The sequence below is a fragment of the Periplaneta americana genome, chromosome 15, assembly GCF_040183065.1.
Source record: "Periplaneta americana isolate PAMFEO1 chromosome 15, P.americana_PAMFEO1_priV1, whole genome shotgun sequence".
NCBI classification, from domain to species: Eukaryota; Metazoa; Arthropoda; class Insecta; order Blattodea; family Blattidae; genus Periplaneta; species Periplaneta americana.
This window is the reverse complement of record NC_091131.1, coordinates 128,202,668-128,223,833: the sequence shown is the minus strand read 5'-3', so window position 1 is coordinate 128,223,833 and position 21,166 is coordinate 128,202,668. Positions and strand designations below refer to the sequence as shown.

At 35.5% G+C, this 21,166-nt stretch overlaps 1 protein-coding gene across 3 annotated transcripts in view; it reads left to right on the top strand.

The window, feature by feature from the left end:
* The first annotated feature begins 5,819 nt into the window (after positions 1–5,819).
* LOC138715325 (uncharacterized) overlaps positions 5,820–21,166 on the top strand; it is a 131,671-nt gene continuing 116,324 nt past the window's right edge. Inside the window, exons 1-2 of one of the 3 annotated variants that reach the window (XM_069848116.1) lie at positions 5,820–5,843; positions 6,480–6,844. In XM_069848116.1, the coding sequence (XP_069704217.1) occupies positions 6,770–6,844 (75 nt within the window). In that variant the 5' untranslated portion in view covers positions 5,820–5,843; positions 6,480–6,769. The other 2 variants (XM_069848115.1, XM_069848114.1) reach the window with 2 other exon arrangements.

Sequence of the window (21,166 nt, the reverse complement as noted above, 5' to 3'; positions counted from 1 at the left end):
TATGAGATACAGTGAGATGATAATATGGTGTGGTATGATTTGGAAGAGGAGAAACAAACCCATGTCCAGAGCGCATTTTGGCTACTAGTATGGGCTCATTGTGCCACTTCATGCCACCTTCAAATTTTAATGTGGGTGAGAAATGGCGAAAAATTTTGCTCGACACACTCTACATCAAGGACAGGGTTCTTTTATGTACCATACATTTACAACACAACCTTTCAGCTTTACTTTTTTCCATGGGAAACATGCTTGGGATTGTATTACTCTTTAAAATCCATTGCTCTTACCCAGATTTGAACCTGAGAACTTTGGATACAACTGCATCATGGGAACCGCAAGATCATAGTGGACTATGATACAGTGAAATAGGCCTATCTTAATATTAATATAATCACAGCCTTCTTATATTAACAAGCCATGCTGTTGTTAGAATTGGTAACGTTGGCATAGGGCTGAGTCAGACTCTCAGCTGAAGTTTAATGGGTGGGAGAATGATTGAAGATCGCAGTGAAACTTTAATTTAAATTAACATTTAGCTTTTTTAAAGGGAGATATTGTTTTTAACAGTTGCTTGTTTTATTTTTACTGTACTACAGGAAAAATACAATGGTAGGAATTACTATAATAGTTTTTTATGTTTGAGGGGTTTGCAAAAGGCGTATACGTCAATATGGTGAATTGAGATACATGCAATCTAAGATTTTAAAACGCACCTGAATAAAATGTTATACACGCACGCAGCATTGTCCTGCAGGTATGTACAGTACAATCAAAACAAAATTTCACTACTATAATCATTCACTACATTTTAAACCGTTTTCCCGAAGAAGGGCATATAGGTCTATCCGCCTTTCTTCTGGCAAAGCCCTCGTTTATTTAACTTACCCAACCCAAAAATTTGACATTTAATTTTAGATGTACATATTTGTATCAAAGTTTAATTATTTAGATTTTAGATGCTTAGACGATGCTGTGTTTCTGAATGAATGTCTAACTACAATACCGGTACTACATTAAAATCAGGCATGCATATAACACTGTTTTCATTCCCGAAAGATGAAAATAGAAGACAAGCATGGATTCGTGCACTACCTCAGAAAGATTGAACGTCTACTTCATCAGCAGTGTGCATCAATCACTTTGACGAAAATTTAGTGATGCTTTATGATAACCACAGCCAACAACTTACTTCTTAGGTATCTAAACTTTCGACTGCTACAGTTCCTCATAAATTCCAAAATGAAAGACATAGGTCCAACCCAAATTCTAGAAGAGAGGCCACAGAAAAATTTAATAAGGAAAAAGAACAGGTATTGAAAATAGGTGTAATAAGTGATTTTAATAGCTTTGTGGAAGAGTTCCCTGCATATTTAAGTCTGTGAAAATGGTTTTTTAAAAGAAATGATGGTTATGTGTGGCCGTACAAATTAAATTATGTTGTCAGTGAAACAGTAAGTTAATAGTGGCATTAAGTGTAGTAAGTATAATTGTGATTTATAAAACCTAACTTAAAAAGTAAATTTAAAAAAGAGCGAGATTTCTTTAAACAGTCTGAAGGATGTACTTCTTATTCAATTGGCAATTTTTAAAACACGATGTTTTTTTTTAATTAGTTCATATTTTAATGCAAACCTAAGAAAGGAAGATGGACCATTATTTTTGTTTAATGTTTTCATTTTATCGTGTAGTGTGTTGTGGAAATATACCACACTTATTAAATTAGATCTACAGTTGATTACTACACCGCAACCACAGATACCATGAAATATAGGTTTTGTGTTTATATAGAGGGTGCTAAAAAAATGTATACATTATTTCAATGACTACAACGTTAAGAATTATTATGATACAGAACAGTTTAAAAATTAGAAATAATGTGAACCAATGTAGAAACCAATCATTTATTGAAGGTGTTCAAATTGTTGGCCATTGTGGTCCAGGCACAGCTGATAACGCTGACCGATGGAATCCAAAATGTTCATAATCATTTTGATTGGTATTTGGGCACATTCTCTTTCAATGACTGCTCTCAACTCATCGATTATAGCAGGTTTTGTGCTATAAACATGTGCTTGACATGTCCCCACAAAAAAAAAATCTGAGTCAAATCCGGTAAGCGAGGGGAGTACTCGGTACTACCTCTTCGTCCTATCCATCTGTTCTGCAGGTGGCCGTTAAGATAGGCCCTCACGACGCATGGTAGTGGGGAGGTGCTCCATCCTGCTGGAAGTACCATTGTTCATTCCTAAACATCTCTTCGATGCATGGCATGGCGGATCTTTAGCAAGTTGAGGCAAATTGCACCAGTCACAGTACCATTAAAAAGGAAAGATCCAATTAAACCAAATGCTGAGGAACCACATCACACTGTAACTCCTGGTAAGTTCACATGGTGTTCCATTGTCAGATGAGGATTGTTAGATGCCCAGTAGGTGCAATTGTGACGATTAATTGAGCCATTTAACTTAAATGTGGTCTCATCACTCCAAACGATCTTGTATGGAAATTGATTGTCCTACGCACATTTTGCTTGGTACCACTCGCAAAATTCAATTTTCCAGTCATGATCATCTTCATTGAGAGTGCGTTGACTAATCTAGGAATAAAACTTTTCCATTGGGCACTCTTCAAAACGCGATGGACACTCGATTTTGAAAGTCCTGTCTCACGAGCTGCTTGCTGAACAGATTTTCTAGGAGATTGCTGAAACTTTTCGATGACTTCTCTTTCTCTTGTAGGACTGATGTATGTTCGTGGTCTTCTGGATATTCTGAACAGTTCCTTCATCTTCAAACTTATCTCGCAAACAAGCAATTGTGAGTCGCATTGGTGAATCTCGTTGAAACTCCATTCTAAACTGTCTTTGCACTTCATTTATGTTCTCGTCTTCCAGTAGCACTTTAGAATGAATTTTCTTTCCTCTAAGTTTAGTCTGACTTCAGCCATTATTTTAAGTGAGTTAGTTATGAGCTATTAAAGAGTGTATACATTTTTTTGGCACCCTCTGTATTTTCTAATTGTGGAATAAAATGTATATAGATCATTAATATATATATTTAAATATATTTCGTATATGTGCCGTCTGCTATGCTTTCTGCAATCTGACCTCTATACAAGAGGACTCCTATTATAGCCCTCTTATCTCTATATGCTGGTATAGCAACATTGCCAAGTGTAAGAACATGGCTTGTTAATTTAAGATGGCTATGATATAATCAGTATAGGTAATCTGGTTTTGTCTTGTTTTCAAGTTACATAGTTTTGCATAGTGGTACCAACAAATTATTCTTCTTCTAATAGTTGCATTATAAAATTCCAATGTTTTAACAAATGATGCTCGAATTTATGTGACTAGTGAGAGTTAATTTCAGTTTCCTTGGTAAGGGGAATACACTTCACATACAAGTTAAATTATGCAATTTTTTTATATCGTAATTACTATCTGTAGTAAACTTTTTTATTTATATTATTTCTCTTTATTTAACATCTTTATTTAGAAACATTGGAATTGTAAAGAAGTAGATGAAAAAAAAAAAGATAGGGAAAGGAACAGTGTTCAAGAGGAAACTTGCCTCATAGCTGATTTGCACACTATAAATTAGAAAAATTATGTATGTATGAGATAAGAAGACAGTGATACCATAGTCTAGTATATACAGTCACGAAGCTTGAGTTGATGAGGGTAATAGGAACAATAGACTGTGCAGGTACTATTTCACATTGTCTGTGATGAGGCGATAGTAGCGATCCTAGTGGTTAGCAACTATCTATGGCTGCATATTTCTTACATATTAAGTTCGTGACTATATACTAGACTATGGTGATACTGGGATGGCTTAATTAATTCAACAGGAGCATAAGAAGTACCTATTCATGTCGTACAGAATTAGCAACAGCAGATGAACTCCTGAAGTGACAGGATGGAAGATGTACATAGGCCTACATAGATCTTTATATTATGACACATTCTTTGTATTTCAATAGGTTTTACTTTTATACAAAGATTACACTAAAAGTATAAATTTTAAAGTATACTATACATACATGGTTTATCAAAGCGGCTAGGTAAATTTATAGTTCGATAATAATCAGAAGTCTTCAAATCATCCGCAGGAACATCAACTTTCGGAGCTGGGCACAAACATGTATCCATGTGTGTTGGTACTATAAGATACCTAGAAAAAAAAAAGGCACAGGAGCTATTCCGACACGAAATAAAGATATGACAATGAAGTATAATAAGTAATAACAATTAGAGTATCAGGCGAAACAGCTGTTCTAGCCACTCCCATGTATAAAAAATCGTTTGGTGGGCTATTTACCTGTATAATATATTCTAATACACTATTGTACCTCCTTCCCACTACTTGTAACTATCAACGTATTATGAAAGAGGTCCAAGACGAATTACTAGGGAAATTGTTAGTTTCATAGTGCAGTGGATTACAATATATACAGATAAGTATCAAACGATTTTTATGTTGAAAGTATTTGTGACTGCAAACTAAAACCTCGTGTTTATCACTATATACAAACCAATTATTTAGTTCTGACAGCTCAGCGACGCAAAAGAGGGGAAGTAATAGGAGTAGTGGGGAGAGTTCTGGAGTAGAGATAATGGTGAGCGGTCGCTAAAGGAATGCAGTACAGCTTAACTGTACTAGAAACATACCACTCTACCGCACGCATGACAACTGATCGCTCTGAAGGCAAGTGAGTGACTAAATCAACACCCCTTGGCGCAACTAAATGGACTCGCCTGACCAAGGCGCACATTACTGGCGACTGTCAGGACTAAATAATCGTACTGTACCGGTACATCTCGTTTATCTATACATCTCACAGAAGCCAGTGAAACAAAAGAAAACGGTGCCCTTTTTTTTTTTTTTTAGTAGCTTTTCTGGAGAAATACTGGACTTTTTCCATTGCTTAGGTATCTGAAGTAATTCACAACTCAACCTTAGCTATGTAGATTTTATATATTATACTATAGCCTAAGGAATTTATTAAAAAATTCTTCTTTCCCCAGTCAGGGGTTGCTATTTACAAAGCATATAAAAATATATATAAATGGTAATTATTCTAAATGATACAGAAATTATAGAGATTTAATGCGTAAAATTGGCTCAACTAAAAAGTTTCCTGGGGAACACAAAGTGCAGTTTCTCCGAAAATTTAAAGCTAGTAAAAAAAAAGTATATATATATATATATATATATATATATATATATATATATATATATATATCGAATTACTACGCAGAAGTATACGGATGACTTTTTTAAAATTAGCAATTACCCTTTTATTATACAGAGAGCCACTTTCTTAGTAAAGGTGTTATGCAGTTTCAAGTGATAAAGGTGTTATGCAGTTTCAAGTGCCTACAAAATTGAACAATGAAATGGGTGATAGTGTCCCTCGCTCCGACAATTTCAACTGACGTCAGATGGTATTTTGTACAATAATAAGGTAGAAATTAATTAGCTATTTATATAACACTCACCTTTCCAACGTACTTCGCTTGAATATAAAAAAAAATATATTTTATTTTGATTATAGTGATATATAAATTTGACGTTTCACTTTTCTTGCAATGCACACAACCAGCTGTGTTATGTAAACAATTGTGGTTACTATAGTAACCTTATATTATACTGTTTGTAATATATTGCCATCTTCTGGGTAATTGTAGCATTAAATGAATGGACATATCTATTGCTGTATACAATCCTTGTTGCCGAGGTCACTTCCATAGCTTTCATTGCATAGTGAAATCAAAGACGTTTTATGAGTGAAATAGCAACGCCAGAGCCCACGAAGCCTCTCTCTTGCTTAGTTCGGTAAGTTACCGTAGGTTCGCTACGAATAGATCGACGATGCTAATAACATAGGAGTGTCGGGTGCCTGATTTGGGGTTGAGAGGAAAAAAAAAAAAAGTAGGGTACTGTTGGCATTTGGTATGTTTTGGATTGTTGGTAAGAATTTCACTTTATACCTTCGTAAATTCAGTTTTCTTGACGTTCACTTTTGGAAAGAAATGTATGCGTTCGTGCGTATCGAAAGAAAAGGAAAAGAATGCTAACGTAAGTAATGGAGGGCGTACATGTTTATCAACAAAGGCTTGTTGCTTTCTCTGCTGCCCTTCAGGCTTGTCAGTGTAGTCAGTCAGATTCCCTGTGCAAACATTTGCAATCTGGTTTTAATTTACGCATTTTAAGTTTTGTGCGTTGAACGTCTGCAATAAATTGTAATAAAAAATCTGAAGGTCGTATATAGGCCTATATGATAGTGTATACGTAATGTGTATATCTGGTGAAGGATAATGCTTTTTATGTTACATATTGCCCTCGTTAGCACATATGAAAATGTTAAATTAATCTCCAAATTTAAGAACCACCGTTATTTTTAAAAAGTAATGTATGTATTTTGTCTGCTTTCAATGACACTAATCAGGCTTATGTAAATGTTTTTTGAAGGACTTGGCTGTCTGAAAAGGAATGAAATAGAAACAATGTTGATATTAAAATAGCACAGACTTGGATCACTCGTGCCTCTGCTTTCTGCGCACTCATATTCAACATGCTTTGAACTTATCGAGTCTACGGAAAAGTCAGAGAAACGGGTGACTCAGGGGAAAGATTCGGTCCTAGCCCTTCTGAGGACCAGACATCAAAGCATTTTATTGATATCCTGCGAAGAAAGGGACTTGATCTTCTAAGAAGAAAACGATTCGATTTCACCATTATTATAGCTGATACTTTTCACCATGCAACAAGAAGGAAAGCCAAGATTCTTGAAGTTTCACCAAGGAAGTGTACGAGGTGTTGCCTTCAGTCCCAGGGTAAGCATATTTCAGTATTAGGTAATAATTGTTTTAAGTGTATGAAGTATATATTCTAGATCAGGCTGTATCTGGTGTTTTCAAATGGTTGCATACCTAACCTTCTCTATGAAGTCTTCGGGGATTCATAAATAAAATGTGGGGAAAAACTAGCGTATGGCGAGTTCAGGTGATTGTATTGTATTTTTGGTCCAGGGAAAATACTCATATTTTACGAAAATACTAGTTAACGGTGTAGTATGCAGTAGAGGGAGAGAAGAACTGGGAACCCTGTCCCAGTATTTCCTGGCTTAGTTGCTTCGAGTGATGCATTATTGTGTCACGAGTTCCAACCAGTTCTAGGCTCATCGAAGTAGCTATATTGGTGCTTTTCTATTGAGCGACACTGAAACTTACAGCTTCCATTTTTTATAAGTTCTACGGTGCGGGAATCTGTAACAGGTTAGGTAAGTTTAGGCTTTTCGTATGTCTTGCATATACGAATCTGTGACAGGTTAGGTTAGGTTGGGTTAGGTTTAGACTTTTGGCATACTTTGCGTAGGCCTACAAGTTACTAAGTGAACTAGAATATGCGTTTCGCGTTCATTTTGAAGTGTTTTGCCTCTTTATTTCACGTATTAAATCCCTTTTAGGTTACGGTATCTACACCGATCAATTCTTTTCAATTTTTAACTGTTTTCTAATATTTATTATTAATGGAGAAAAATTCGAACTCGAGTCTCCCAGTTCTACGCACTGGGCGCTTTAACCACTAAACTAAGCCTAAGTTCAACCCACTCCAGTGTGTAAAAGTGGGAGATCCAGGTTCGAACCTCGGTATCGGAGCAAATTTTTCTCCATTAATAACAAAACGGTAACCATCACAGATAATTCTGTAGGACCAAAAATTAATCGCTACATATATTTTCTATATTATGTTTTCAAATCAGTTGACGTCCTTCATGAATTCTTCACATTCCAAACTACGTTCCCTCCGAAAATTAGACCATTTTTCCGCTTTTTTCATCAAAAACCTTCAGTGTCACGTGCTATAGAAAATCCATCACCTGAACATACCGTGCATTAGTTTAACCTATATGACAATTACGACGACTCATCATAATGCACAGCTTTGAAATTTTTGGATTTCTGTCTGGGTATTAATGAAAAGCTTCCTTGTGAAATTTTTTGATATTGCAATGTTGTAAGTTATTTATTGTCTTTTGATTAAAGAAGAGTATACAAGAATATCTACTAGATGTAGATGAAATGCTTATAGTATTTTGACTAATCTGGCAGGAGTGAGAACAATTCGAGGAAAATTCTTTAGTAGGCCTAATCTTCATTCTGTGTCTAAAAGACTCTGAGTGTCTAATTAGTTAAGTTATTCCATTTGACTTCCTCATAGATAGCTTACATGTTGAATATTACAGTCCTTACAGTAAATTGTCGACTGACCTACACATTAAGGTGAAGGTTGGAGTTCATGACGATTTCGTTGTTTGACTTCGTATAAGATGTCAAAAGTTATGAATTTCTGTCTGTAAAGCAGCATCTACCCATGTATTGTGGGTCCCTATCACCACGGCATGGCACGTCCTCAGGTTGCAGATCGAGGAGACAGCCTCCAGATATGGAGGCTAGCTGTGAATATATTGAATAAGCAGTCGCGGACAGCCGATGAGGGGTGGTCCTCCAGCTTGGGGGTTGGGCGAAGGGCTAATAACCCATCACCGTAAAAAACAGCTTGTTACAAAACCAAACAATGTCTCGGAATGGGACTGATTCTTTGGCACAACCACGGCAAAGGAATAAGGTTTTGAGATTTGGTACTTGGAATGTTACAAGTCTATATAGAACAGGAGGGGTAACATTAATAGCAAAAGAACTAGTTTTACAGAATAGACTTTGTGGGAGTACAGGAGGTTAGGTTAGATGGGAACGGCATAACACAAATAGGAGATTACTTGTTGTGTTATGGGGAAGGAAATGATAATCACCAATTAGGAACAGGATTCTTTATTCATAAAAGATTAAAATCATCAATAAAGAAGGTCGAATTTATCAGTGATAGGTTACGTATTTAGTACTTAAGGATAGATGGTGCGATATCGTAGTTATAAATGCTCACGTCCCTACAGAAGAGAAAGATGACCATATAAAGGATAGCTTCTATGAGGAATTGGAACAACTTTTGATCAGTTACCTAGATATCACATGAAAATTTTATTGGGAGATTTCAATGCTAAAGTAGGATGGGAGGATATTCTTAAACCAACTATTGGAAAAGAGAGCCTACACGTAACTAGTAATGATAATGGAATTAGGTTAGTCAACTTTGCCACATCAAAAAATTTAATTGTCAAATGTACATTTCCCCATAACGACATACATAAATATACTTGGACTTCTCTGGATGGATTGACACATAACCAGATAGATCACATCTTGATAGATAAAAGAAGACATACTAGTATAGTAGACATTCGAACTTTCAGGGGGCAGACTGTAATTCGGACCATTATTTGGTAATTGAAGAACTAAGAGAAAGACTATCAGTAGCCAAGCGAGTAGAGCAACAAGTTAATATTAGAAGATTCAATATTCCGAAATTAAAGGACGAGGAAACTAAGAAACATTGTCAGGTCGAAATTTCAGGTAGGTTTGCCGTATTAGCAAGTTTCAATGAAGTTGAGGAAGAGTTAGATGTTAATAGGGTGTGGGAAAATATCCGAGATAATATCAAAATTGCAGCTGAACAGAGCATAGATTATTATGAAACTAAGAAAAAGAAACTGTGGTTCGATGAAGATTATTGCATGGTTGTAGAAAAAAGAAAACCGGCAAAATTGAAATTCTTACAGGATCCAGTTGAGGCAAATAGAGACAATTATTTCAATAAAAGACGGGAAGCAAATCGTGCACTTAGGAATAAAAAGAGAGATTACTTGAAGGAAAAACTGAAAGAGGTAGAAACAAATAGTAAAAATAAATACATTAGAGATTTATATAAGGGTATAAAGGAATTCAAGAAAGGATATCAGGCAAGGGTAAATGTGATCAAGGATGAGAATGGTGACTTGCTTGCAGACTCTCATTCAATCCTGAACAGATGGAGAAACTATTTTGGGCAACTACTAAATATACATAGGCCAAATAGAAATGATCAGGACGAAATTGAAATACAAACTGCTGAGCCATATATACCCGAACCCACACTTTCTGAAGTCGAAATTGCGATAGAAAATCTGAAAAAGTAGAAGTCTCCAGGTATCGATCAAATTCCAGCAGAATTATTACAAGAGGGTGGAAGTGCATTATCTAACTAAATTTATAAGCTTTTACTTGCTATTTGGGAAAAGGAAATTGTACCAGTACAATGGAAGGAATCTATAATCATACCTATCTTTAAGAAGGGGGACAAGACTAACTGTAGTAACTTTCGAGGAATATCACTTTTGTTGATGTCTTACAAAATTTTGTCGAATATTCTTTTGAGAAGATTAACTCCATATGTAGATGAAATTATTGGGGATCATCAGTGTGGTTTTAGGTGTAAAAGATCAACTATTGACCAGATATTTTGTATTCAACAGATAATGGAGAAAAAATGGGAGTATAAGGGTACAGTACATCAGTTATTCATAGATTTCAAAAAAGCGTAGTAGTAGTAGTAGTAATAGTAGTAGTAGTAGTAGTAGTAGTAGTAGTAGTAGTAGTAGTAGTAGTAGTAGTAGTAGTAGTAGTAGTAGGTTTATTTTGCCTGGCAGAATTAAGGCCATGAGGCCTTCTCTTCCACTCAACCAGGTTTCAATAATATAATTGAAATACAAAAAAGCATATGACTCGGTTAAGAGAGAAGTTTTATATAATATTCTTATTGAATTTGGTATTCCCAAGAAACTTGTTCGATTAATTAAAATGTGTCTCAGTGAAGTGTACAGCAGAGTTCGTATAGGTCAGTTTCTGTTAGATGCGTTTCCTATTCACTGTGGGCTAAAGCAAGGAGATGCACTATCACCTTTACTTTTTAACTTTGCTCTAGAGCAGGGCCGGGCATGAGAGCGGCTCCATGTAGCCAGCCAGAGCTGCTCTTGCTCCGCAAGGCACTTCAATTCCAAGCCAGAGCAGAACGCTCACGCAGTGGCGGACTCGCATTACAGCTACCTTCCCTGCATTAATATAACAAGACCCACGGTTGTTCTAGTCATTCAGTCTGTCAGTACATAATAGTTCATAAGGATATTACATCAATCCATTGTACATTACAGAATTTATAACACTCTTATTAATTTAGTGAAATAAACATCGCTCTATGCATACACACAAATCATTAGGCTTATTTACATAATCCATACGCACATACTGCAATCTACTCACTGCGGTTCTACGAGATAGGCATATGGCTTCCACTTCCCCTACTTGCTGTGGACATAGTTCATCTGCCAATAGGCTATAATTAAACATCGCTTGATGAATTCACCTTCGTTGAATGTTTTCAATTCCTTTGCAATTTCGTGGCAAATTTTGTAACTAATTCTCATAGCCGATTCACTAAGTGTATTATTGTCATCCTGTTAATATATAATATAATATATGATACGATACAATATATGATATGATATGATAATGATATATGTTATATGACCATAAATTAATACAACTTAAAGAAAATGTTTCTCAGGTACATTATATTAGAGTGTCTATTCGATATTTATATTGCAGTAGAAGTTATTATAGTACATTTAGTAATATATAATTTTAAATTATACAAGTATTATGATATATCATATATCATATTATATATCATGAACTGTAATATACTATACTATGATATATCATGTATAATTTAAAATAATATATTACTAAATGTATAATAGCTTATAATGAAATGTAAATATCAAATAGGTAGTCTAATATAATGTACCTGAGAAACATTTTCTTTAAGTTGTATTAATTTATGGCGTTCATTACCAACATATTTGTCACATTCAGTAGCATGTTGTAAAGAATAATGTCGTTGGATATTGAACTTCTTAATCAGTTGGAATGTTTTATGCCAAATTAAACACTTTGCAAATCCACTACTCTCTACCAAAAAGAACTCCTCCTCCCATGATACATTAAAAGCATTGGGAATAGTGGGATGCTTTAGTGTATGAGCGGAAGCTCCGTCTTCAAAGTTCGCCTTCATACTGCAGAGTCACCACTGCACCAACACTAAATGACGTACAGTATGCATACGTCACACCGCTCGCAAGACCAGCTCTTTAAAGCACACAGTGCTCATTTCTCAGAATCACGTAATGTGCCCAGCCCTGCTCTAGAGTATGCCATTAGGAAAGTCCAGGATAACAGAGAGGGTTTGGAATTGAATGGGTTACATCAGCTGCTTGTCTATGCGGATGACGTGAATATGTTAGGAGAAAATACACAAACGATTAGGGAAAACACGGGAATTTTACTTGAAGCAAGTAAAGAGATAGGTTTGGAAGTAAATCCTGAAAAGACAAAGTATATGATTATGTCTCGTGACGAGAATATTGTATGAAATGGAAATATACTTACTTACTTACTGGCTTTTAAGGAACCCGGAGGTTCATTGCCGCCCTCACATAAGCCCGCCATTGGTCCCTATCCTGAGCAAGATTAATCCAGTCTCTACCATCATATCCCACCTCCCTCAAATCCATTTTAATATTATTCTCTCATCTACGTCTCGGCCTTCCCAAAGGCCTTTTTCCGTCCGATCTCCCAATTAACACTCTATATGCATTTCTGGATTCGTCCATTCGTGCTACATGCCCTGCCTATCTCAAACGTCTGGATTTAATGTTCCTAATTAGAAATGGAAATATAAAAATTGGAAATTTATCTTTTGAAGAGGTGGAAGAATTCAAATACCTGGGAGCAACAATAACAAATCTGTCAAAAAATCTAAAAGTTAGAATTTATAAAACAGTTATATTACCGGTTGTTCTTTATGGTTGTGAAACTTGGATTCTCACTTCGAGAGAGGAACATAGGTTAAGGGTGTTTGAGAATAAGGTGCTTAGGAAAATATTTGGGGCTAAGAAGGATGAAGTTACAGGAGAATGGAGAAAGTTACACAACACAGAACTGCACGCATTGTATTCTTCACCTGACGTAATTAGGAACATTAAATCCAGATGTTTGAGATGAGCAGGGCATGTAGCACGTATGGGCGAATCCACAAATGCAAATAGAGTGTTAACTTAATTGGGAGGCCAGAGGGAAAAAGACCTTTGGGGAGGCCGAGACATAGATGGGAAGATAATATTAAAATGGATTTGAGGGAGGTGGGATATGATGATAGAGATTGGATTAATCTTGCTCAGGGTAGGGAGCAATGGCGGGCTTATGTGAGGGCGGCAATGCACCTCTGGGTGCCTTAAAAGCCAGTAAGTAAGTAAAGCAGCATCTACATGGTTCAATTTTCCATGTGCGCACACATACAATCTGTGAAGAATACTGAAAGAATTAAGTTTAAAACGTGTGTTTAATTAAGAAACATGAAGATTTTTGTGCGCCATTTTGAACATTATGTTCACAATGTATGTGTATACCCATATATATATATATATATATATATATATATATATATACATATATATAGAGGCCTGTATAAATTAAAATTAAATATCAATCTTGCATACATTGCTTGAATGCTTCAAGTTGATAGAAAAGTTGAACTGTGTGGTTGCACCTTTAGAGTGAAGTTCATCTAGCCAAAAGTGCAAGTGCCAGTACTCTGTATCATTTGAAATATATGTCGAAAGTATAGGTCGGAATTGTAGGTAGGAACAACAAATTCCACAATTTGGGACATCTGGCCGAAATCTATGGCTGACCACTAGGATCCAGAATACAAAGCAGAGGTTAAATGAAAAATACAATATGATTGCAGAGAGAATACGGAACAATGATAAATTTAAAAATAAAGTACAATTTGATTTCGGAGAAACATGAGATGAAAATACATTGAAGAATAATGAAATGAAGTGAAAAAAAAAATTACATAGTATTATACAAGTGATTGTGTAAAATGGATAATGAATCTCTCAATACCATTAGACAAATTTTGTTAATGTCCTCATTAGAAAATTTAAGAGAAAGGAGAATGGTTTTGGTTAACTTAAATGAAGTTCCCCTAGTGCCAAAAAGAAGTTCTTCCACTTCCCATGTATTAATATTCATTTTGTATCTCTCACTGAAGTGAGGAATACATGGGTTGTAAATAGACTTCTTTTTATCGTTAACGTTATTGGCTTGTTGATCATCCTTCTCAAAACGGACAGTGGAGTCAAGAATGAGGCTTCTTTGATTCCGGCGATCGATGGCTATAATGTCTGCTCTTCTTGTTGACCCATTCTTAGCCAAGCAGTGCACTTCTTCGTAAACCTCCCACTTTGCCTTCCGAAGAGTGGTTGCGATGGAGCTTCTCACTTTATGGTGGCGATTGTTCCTCAGTAGTTCTCCTTTAGGGCAATAACCCAAAACATGCTCAAAGGTTTCTACTTCGCTGCATCTTGGATGACGACACTTTTGATCTTGAAAGGAACGACCTGGCACCGATCGTACTGCTGCAATGTTTGTGGACATTTTTATGGCATTGGTCCACTCTGAGGATGATATCCCTCTTCTATTACTAATCCAAGAGTTGTTTTTTGGATCTTCACTGTAAGTTACCACTCCTTTGCCTTTTTGTGGAAGACAACACCAATTATTAAATGACCTCCGCCGTAACTCAGATCTTAAACTTCGGCCTGTCATCGAATGTGCTTCTGCATTGTTGGGAATGTTTAATTGTGAAAGAGCTTCTTGTTTTTCAGTTTCAAGAATCCTGCAGAAATGGAGATGTTCGTCATTTATTTTTAAAAGACTTCTGGCAGTGTTATAGTGTTGGAGGTGTACTTCCCATTCAGCATTAAATAAACCAAGACCACGAAGATTCTTCGGAGCATATAGCATGTCATTCGGACAATCATGCGGTAAACCCACAATTTCCTTAGCACCTGTCCAGACAGTTTTATCAATATCTTGTAAGAAAGATTTTGGAATCTTATTCAGTGGTGTACTTTGGAGCAAATAAATGATCTTAGGCCATATATACTGATTCATAATATTCAGTTTTTGATCAGGTTTTAGTAAATTAGTGGTGGTTAACTTGTCAATATCTTTACCAAAAGTTCGAATAATACTTGGTTGATCAAATACAATTTCTGCAGAAAATGTAATTCCCAAATATTTGACGATTTCACCCGGTCGAGTAGAATTAATTATATTTCCACAATTCAAAGTGATAGTGTCTTGGCTGAGATTACCGTTTTTAATGTTAATGAGACTACATTTTTGGGGGTTAATATTCAAACCAATTTTTGATAAATTTTGAATCGTCAAATCCGTTAATATATAAACTAACTCGAGGTCCTTAATAATGAGGGCCAAATCATCGGCAAAGGCAAAAATTGAGACAGGGCTAACAGTAGGAGATAACTGGTAACCATATTCTTGGGCTATTTCAGGTTCATTTAATTCTTTAAGAATATTATCAATAGCCAAGTTGAAGAGAAACGGGGATAAAGGAGAACCCTGAGCTACTCCTTTATTAAGGTGTATGTCACCACTTTTATTTAACCCTGTTTCTATTTTGATAATGTTATCTTCCATTAAATTAAGAATTAAGTCTCTGAGATTATTTGGCATATCCACATGATAGAGAGATCATTTTAAATGCTCATGTCCTATATTATCTTAGGCTTTACTTATATAAAGGAAACAGTTCTTCTCCAATTTTGCATCCTGAAGACACCCGTTGATAACTGATGAATTTATATGAGTGCCAGGTATAGATATAAACCCCCCTTGCTGATTTGTCAAGTTAACAAAATTGCAGAGAAATTTATCAAGAACCTTTCTCTATTATTCTTCTCACTACTGAAAATATTGATATCGGCCTCCAGTTCGTCAACTGGTCTTCTTCACCACCTTTAAATAGTAAAATTGTCCTAGCTGTCTTAAGAACATGAGGACATCTTTTAAACTTCAACATGGCATTAGCAAGTAAACAAAGTACTTTACTCGTCTTTAGTTCCTTGAGTGTTCTCATGATTACATGATCCGGACCAGAAGATGTGTCAACTTTAATTTTTGAGATTGCCATATTTATATCATGTTCAGATATCTGAATATCCTCTTCTGAAGATATAGGATCAATAAGCTCTAGTGGTGTTAAGTCATTTGTTTCACCAAACCTATTTGTAAAATATTCAGAAATATTACTAATAGGTATTTTACACATTTTATTATTTTGACTATTCATTATGTTTCTCACAACTTTACGCCATTGATTAAAATACTGATACTGAGCCACTTCATATTGATATCGTTCTTTATGTTGTTTTCGTTTTCTTGCAGCTAATCTACCAGGATTTTTTGTAGATAAGTGGAAATATGCCTTGTTTCTTTATGGGCTTTACGTTTGTTATAATAATGTACTGCAGGATGTCTAAACCTGGCAAGTCGTTAATAGCATTTGCCAAATATTGAATGAAATCAACGACGATTTTCTCAATCTCTTCCACGTCACCATTATTAATAACAGCCGTAAACTTATTTTCAAAATCTACAATACCTTGAGATTTACCATTTGGTGGGCTTGTGTGTGAAGACTGTAACTCAGTATCCCAAAGATCATTTCCATTTTCCTCTCTCCCAGGACTAGATGCATAGGAATGTCCCTTCAACTGGTTAGGTGGTTTGTTCACATCACATTTAGATATAATGACCTTGCGATGAACATCAGGGTGCGCTTTACTTATATGAATGGTTACACTTTTGAAGAGTTTACCACAATATTCACACCGTTAGGTATTTTGACTATTATTCATTAGTATACGTTACATGGCTGGTAATAAACAAACGTAAATTGCTCACAAATAAATTGAAGATATCACTAATGAACTAAGTTATTAATAAAGCATGTCACACTACAAAATTTCACTTTCAGAATCTTGATAAGTACGCAAATCTTGATTTATATAATTGAATATGTGGTAACTAAGTAAACAAACAACTAGTCCTGATAAGAACTATTATTCCTGTTTTAAATTCCGATAAAGATGTTAAATTTCCTTATACCAACACTAACACAGGTAGATACGCGTTGATTCTAACTCTTGAAGCCATTATAGAAATATATTAGTTCCGAGAATGTTAATTATATTACAAAATTATATGCTTACAAACGTATTCCATCAAACTAATGTCAAGGCCTCGTAAAGAACTGCTGTCATCATTAGCAATAGCAGCAGCAGCAGCAACAACAACAACAACAACATAACTTGATATTTTACTATAGCACCATAAAGAATGGCTGAGGTTGCATGGAAAACTTAGCTGTGACTTTTGAATTCTACTAACTCGTGTTGTATGTGGTGGAGGCTCAGTGTCATGTACTTACCCCACCTGACAGAAACTTCACTTTGTGTCTAACTCTCATTAGCTTTTAAGAAAGCTAGATGATGTCCTTTTATTAAAATCACTAAAGTTGAAAAAATTCAGACTTTTAAAAATTAACAAAAGATATCGTACCTAATTAACATTTTGCATTTGGACTGCTCTTCAGTGTGTTACTCAAATTTCTGAAAAATCTATTTGCATACTTCCCAATTCCAATGGGACTGTATTTAATATAATCAAATATTTACCAAATCTATATGCACATAGAATTATTCCAATTCAGAAACAACTAAGTAAACTAAAAAAACTCCAAAAGGAAATAACATTTCAATGGATACCTAGTCATTGTAGTATACCTGGAAACGAGAAAGTCGGTAACATTGCAAAACAGGCTACATATTTGCAACCAAGACCTCTTCAAGTGATATCTCTGTCCTGTGTCTTTGCTTCAGTAAAGTCTCATTTTATAAACCTATGGATCAACAATTGTCTCTCTTCTGACAAAGGAAAAATTTTACAATCCGTACAAAAGAAACCAGATGACTTGGAAATGTACAAAATTAGTCCACACATGTTCAAACATTTTTAACCAGAGCCAGAACAGATCACATTGTCACACAATTGCATAGTGGAAGAATAATGGTGAGACGGTGCGCAGGTATCGTTCCCTCTCACTCACACAGATGATGTCACACTGGGACCAAGATCCAGCCTTGCCTTCAGTGATATAACAAAGCATTACATTGAGGCAGTTCTGATAATAATTATATTATTCGAAGGCATTGTTGATGAAATGAATTGATGGACAACCACAGAAAAAAAAAGTTATTGCTATATTACGAACTAATATGGGATTCTCTTTTATTTATTAATTAGCTGTACCTATGCACTCTGATGCACTTTTTAGAAATAAATATAAAGTTATTACATAATTAAAATAGAACATTGGGTCCAGGGAACATTCGTGTTTGATAGAAGAATAAATCGTTTAATATGCTACTCATTTGGTGCAAATATAATTCGTTTAACATTTTTCTAAATTAGTCTTGAATGCATCCTTTAATAAATCACTCCAAATTAATAGAGTTGATTGTGTACAAAGATCATTTTTATGTTAACCTTACTGTGCATCTTTTCTTTTTGTTAAGTTTATTTTATTCACGCCTTAACATGTGTGGTCATGTTGCGTGTTTAGAATGTGTGGGTATATCAGTAGGCCATTTTTACTCTTGTTGAGTTCCTGTTTCTATTGTGTGTTGTAGATGGCTTGTGTTCATGTAATTGATTATAGACTTTGATTAATGTTTTTGGTATTGGTAATTGAGGCGGTGATGCATAATGGCATGTATCTTTCCAATCCGGCATTTGCCTTTATGACTAAGGGAAATCATGAAAAACCTCAGTCAGATTGGTCGACCACGGGGTTTGAACCCGGGACCCCCGAATGCGTGTCTCAAATGCTACCGCCTGAGGTAACTCCCTCGGTTGTATATCATTGTTTATGCAAATAAAAAAATGAGATACCGTACATAAATTTTATTTTAAGAAACACAGGAAACGAATATGGGTAAATTATGAGCGCAGGAACACCATTTTATGACACCTTTTAAAATACCTCAGCTCCAGTGATCTCTATGGTAAAATGAGTGTATAAAATTAGAGTATTTTATGTGGACCAAATAAAGTTGCAGTAATCAAGTTATACAATATTTTGCAGAATATCAAGTTTTCTCTACATACAAATTTCTTTTCATCTTACCTCAGTCCTCATTTGTAGCATTACATCCATCTAGAGAAACTACAAATTTCAAATAGTGAAGGTTAATTAGCTTCTGAGATTACTTCATACAAACACACAAAATATTCTCTGTATATTAATACTGATAAACTTCAAGGCCCCTGTGTGGAGTTGCTGGTCTCCCATCAGGCGCCTCCCCAGGTGGCAGATTGGGGAATGCTTATCAGATATGGCGGGTACCGGGGAAATAAAATACCCGGGGTGGACGAAAACCAGCTGTTGCTGCCTTGTAACATATGGAGTTGGTTCTCCAAAGGCTAGGGGAAGATAACCCTGATCAAAAATTACCCGGTCCTCCAAGCAAGGGGTTTGGCGATTGGCTGACTACCCATCACAGTAAAAAGCCTACAGTTACGAAGCCGGACTGTCTAATGGAAATGAAAATGGCAAGAACAATGGACAAGCAAATGGAATACAAAGAAATAAAAGAAGGAATCCAATTATATGTATAGGAACATGGAACGTAAGGTCTCTGTACCATCCTGGAGCATTGAAAATGCTAATAGACCAGATAGTGAAATTAAAGCCCAGTATTATAGCCCTACAAGAAATACAATGGACGGGAAATGGAATTATAGAGAAACAAGAAGCCAATGTATTCTATAGCTGCAGCTAAGAAAGACATGAACGTTTTACTGGATTTGTGATACACCGTCGATTTAAACACCTGGTGATAGGGTTTACACCTATCAGCCCAAGATTATCAGTGCGTAGAATAAAAGGAAAATTTTTAAATTATAGTTTAATTAACGCTCATGCCCCGACAGAAGAATCTGAGGAGGAAGAGAAGGAACAGTTCTATGAAACCCTAGAACAAGCATATGATAACTGCCCTGGTCACGACATCAAAATAATAGTTGGTGATTTCAATGCGAAAGTGGGAAAGGAGCAAATATTTAGACCTACGATTGGAGACTACAGTAAACATACTGTAAGTAACGATAATGGAACAAGACTTATCTTATTTGCTACATCTAGAAATATGATTGTGGGATCTACACTATTCCCACATAAAGGAATTCACAAAGGAACATGGAAATCGCCAGACAGTAATACTGTAAATCAAATTGATCATGTACTCCTCATTGATGCCAGGCATAGATCAGACTTATTAGATGTAAGAACACTCAGAGGACCCAATATAGACTCAGACCACTACTTGGTATGGGCCCAAATCAGAGCAAAGATTTCCAATGCATATACAGGGGTTAGACAAAAACATTATAGATATAATTTAAATAAACTGATATTACAGGAGAGTAGAGAAAAATATCAAACCAAGGTAACACAGATGCTTGAAGAGGCGATGGATCATAACACTATTGACGAAAAATGGGAGACAACTAAGAAAGCAGTTGAAAGTGCAGCAAATGAAATATTGGGAATGGAAGAGAGCAGTAAAAGATCTTCGTAGTTTGATACTGAATGTGAGATTGCTACAGAGGAAAAGAATAAGGCATATAGAAAAACACTACAGGGACATTGTACTAGAAGTATTTGGGAAAATTATAAGGATAAAAGAAGAATTATAAAAAGGATTCATCGAGGTAAGAAGAGAGAATGGATGAAATTAAAAGTTGAAAGTATGGAAGCATTAAGGAATCAGAATGAGGCAAGAAAGTTCTATAGGGAAGTCAACAATATACGGAGGCCTTTTAATTGTAAAAATACTTTAGTCAAGGATGAACAAGGACAGATTATAAGTGAAGAGAAAGAGATATGTGAAAGATGGCGTAGGTATTTTGATGGCATCCTTAATGTTACAAATCCACAGGAAAATGTTTCATCCGAAGAGCATCAAGAATGCGAATTACATGAGCACCAAAATCCCCCAACTATTGAGGAAATAAGAATTGCCTTAAATTAATTGAAGAACAACAAAGCTCCTGGAACAGATAATATACCAGCGGAATTATTTAAGCAAGGTGATGTAAAGTTGGAACAACAATTGTTGGATATTGTTGATTCAGTATGGATACAGAAGAAAATGCCACAACAATGGGCGGAAGGGATTTTATGTCCCATTCATAAGAAAGGAGATCCAGTGGAGTGTGAAAATTACA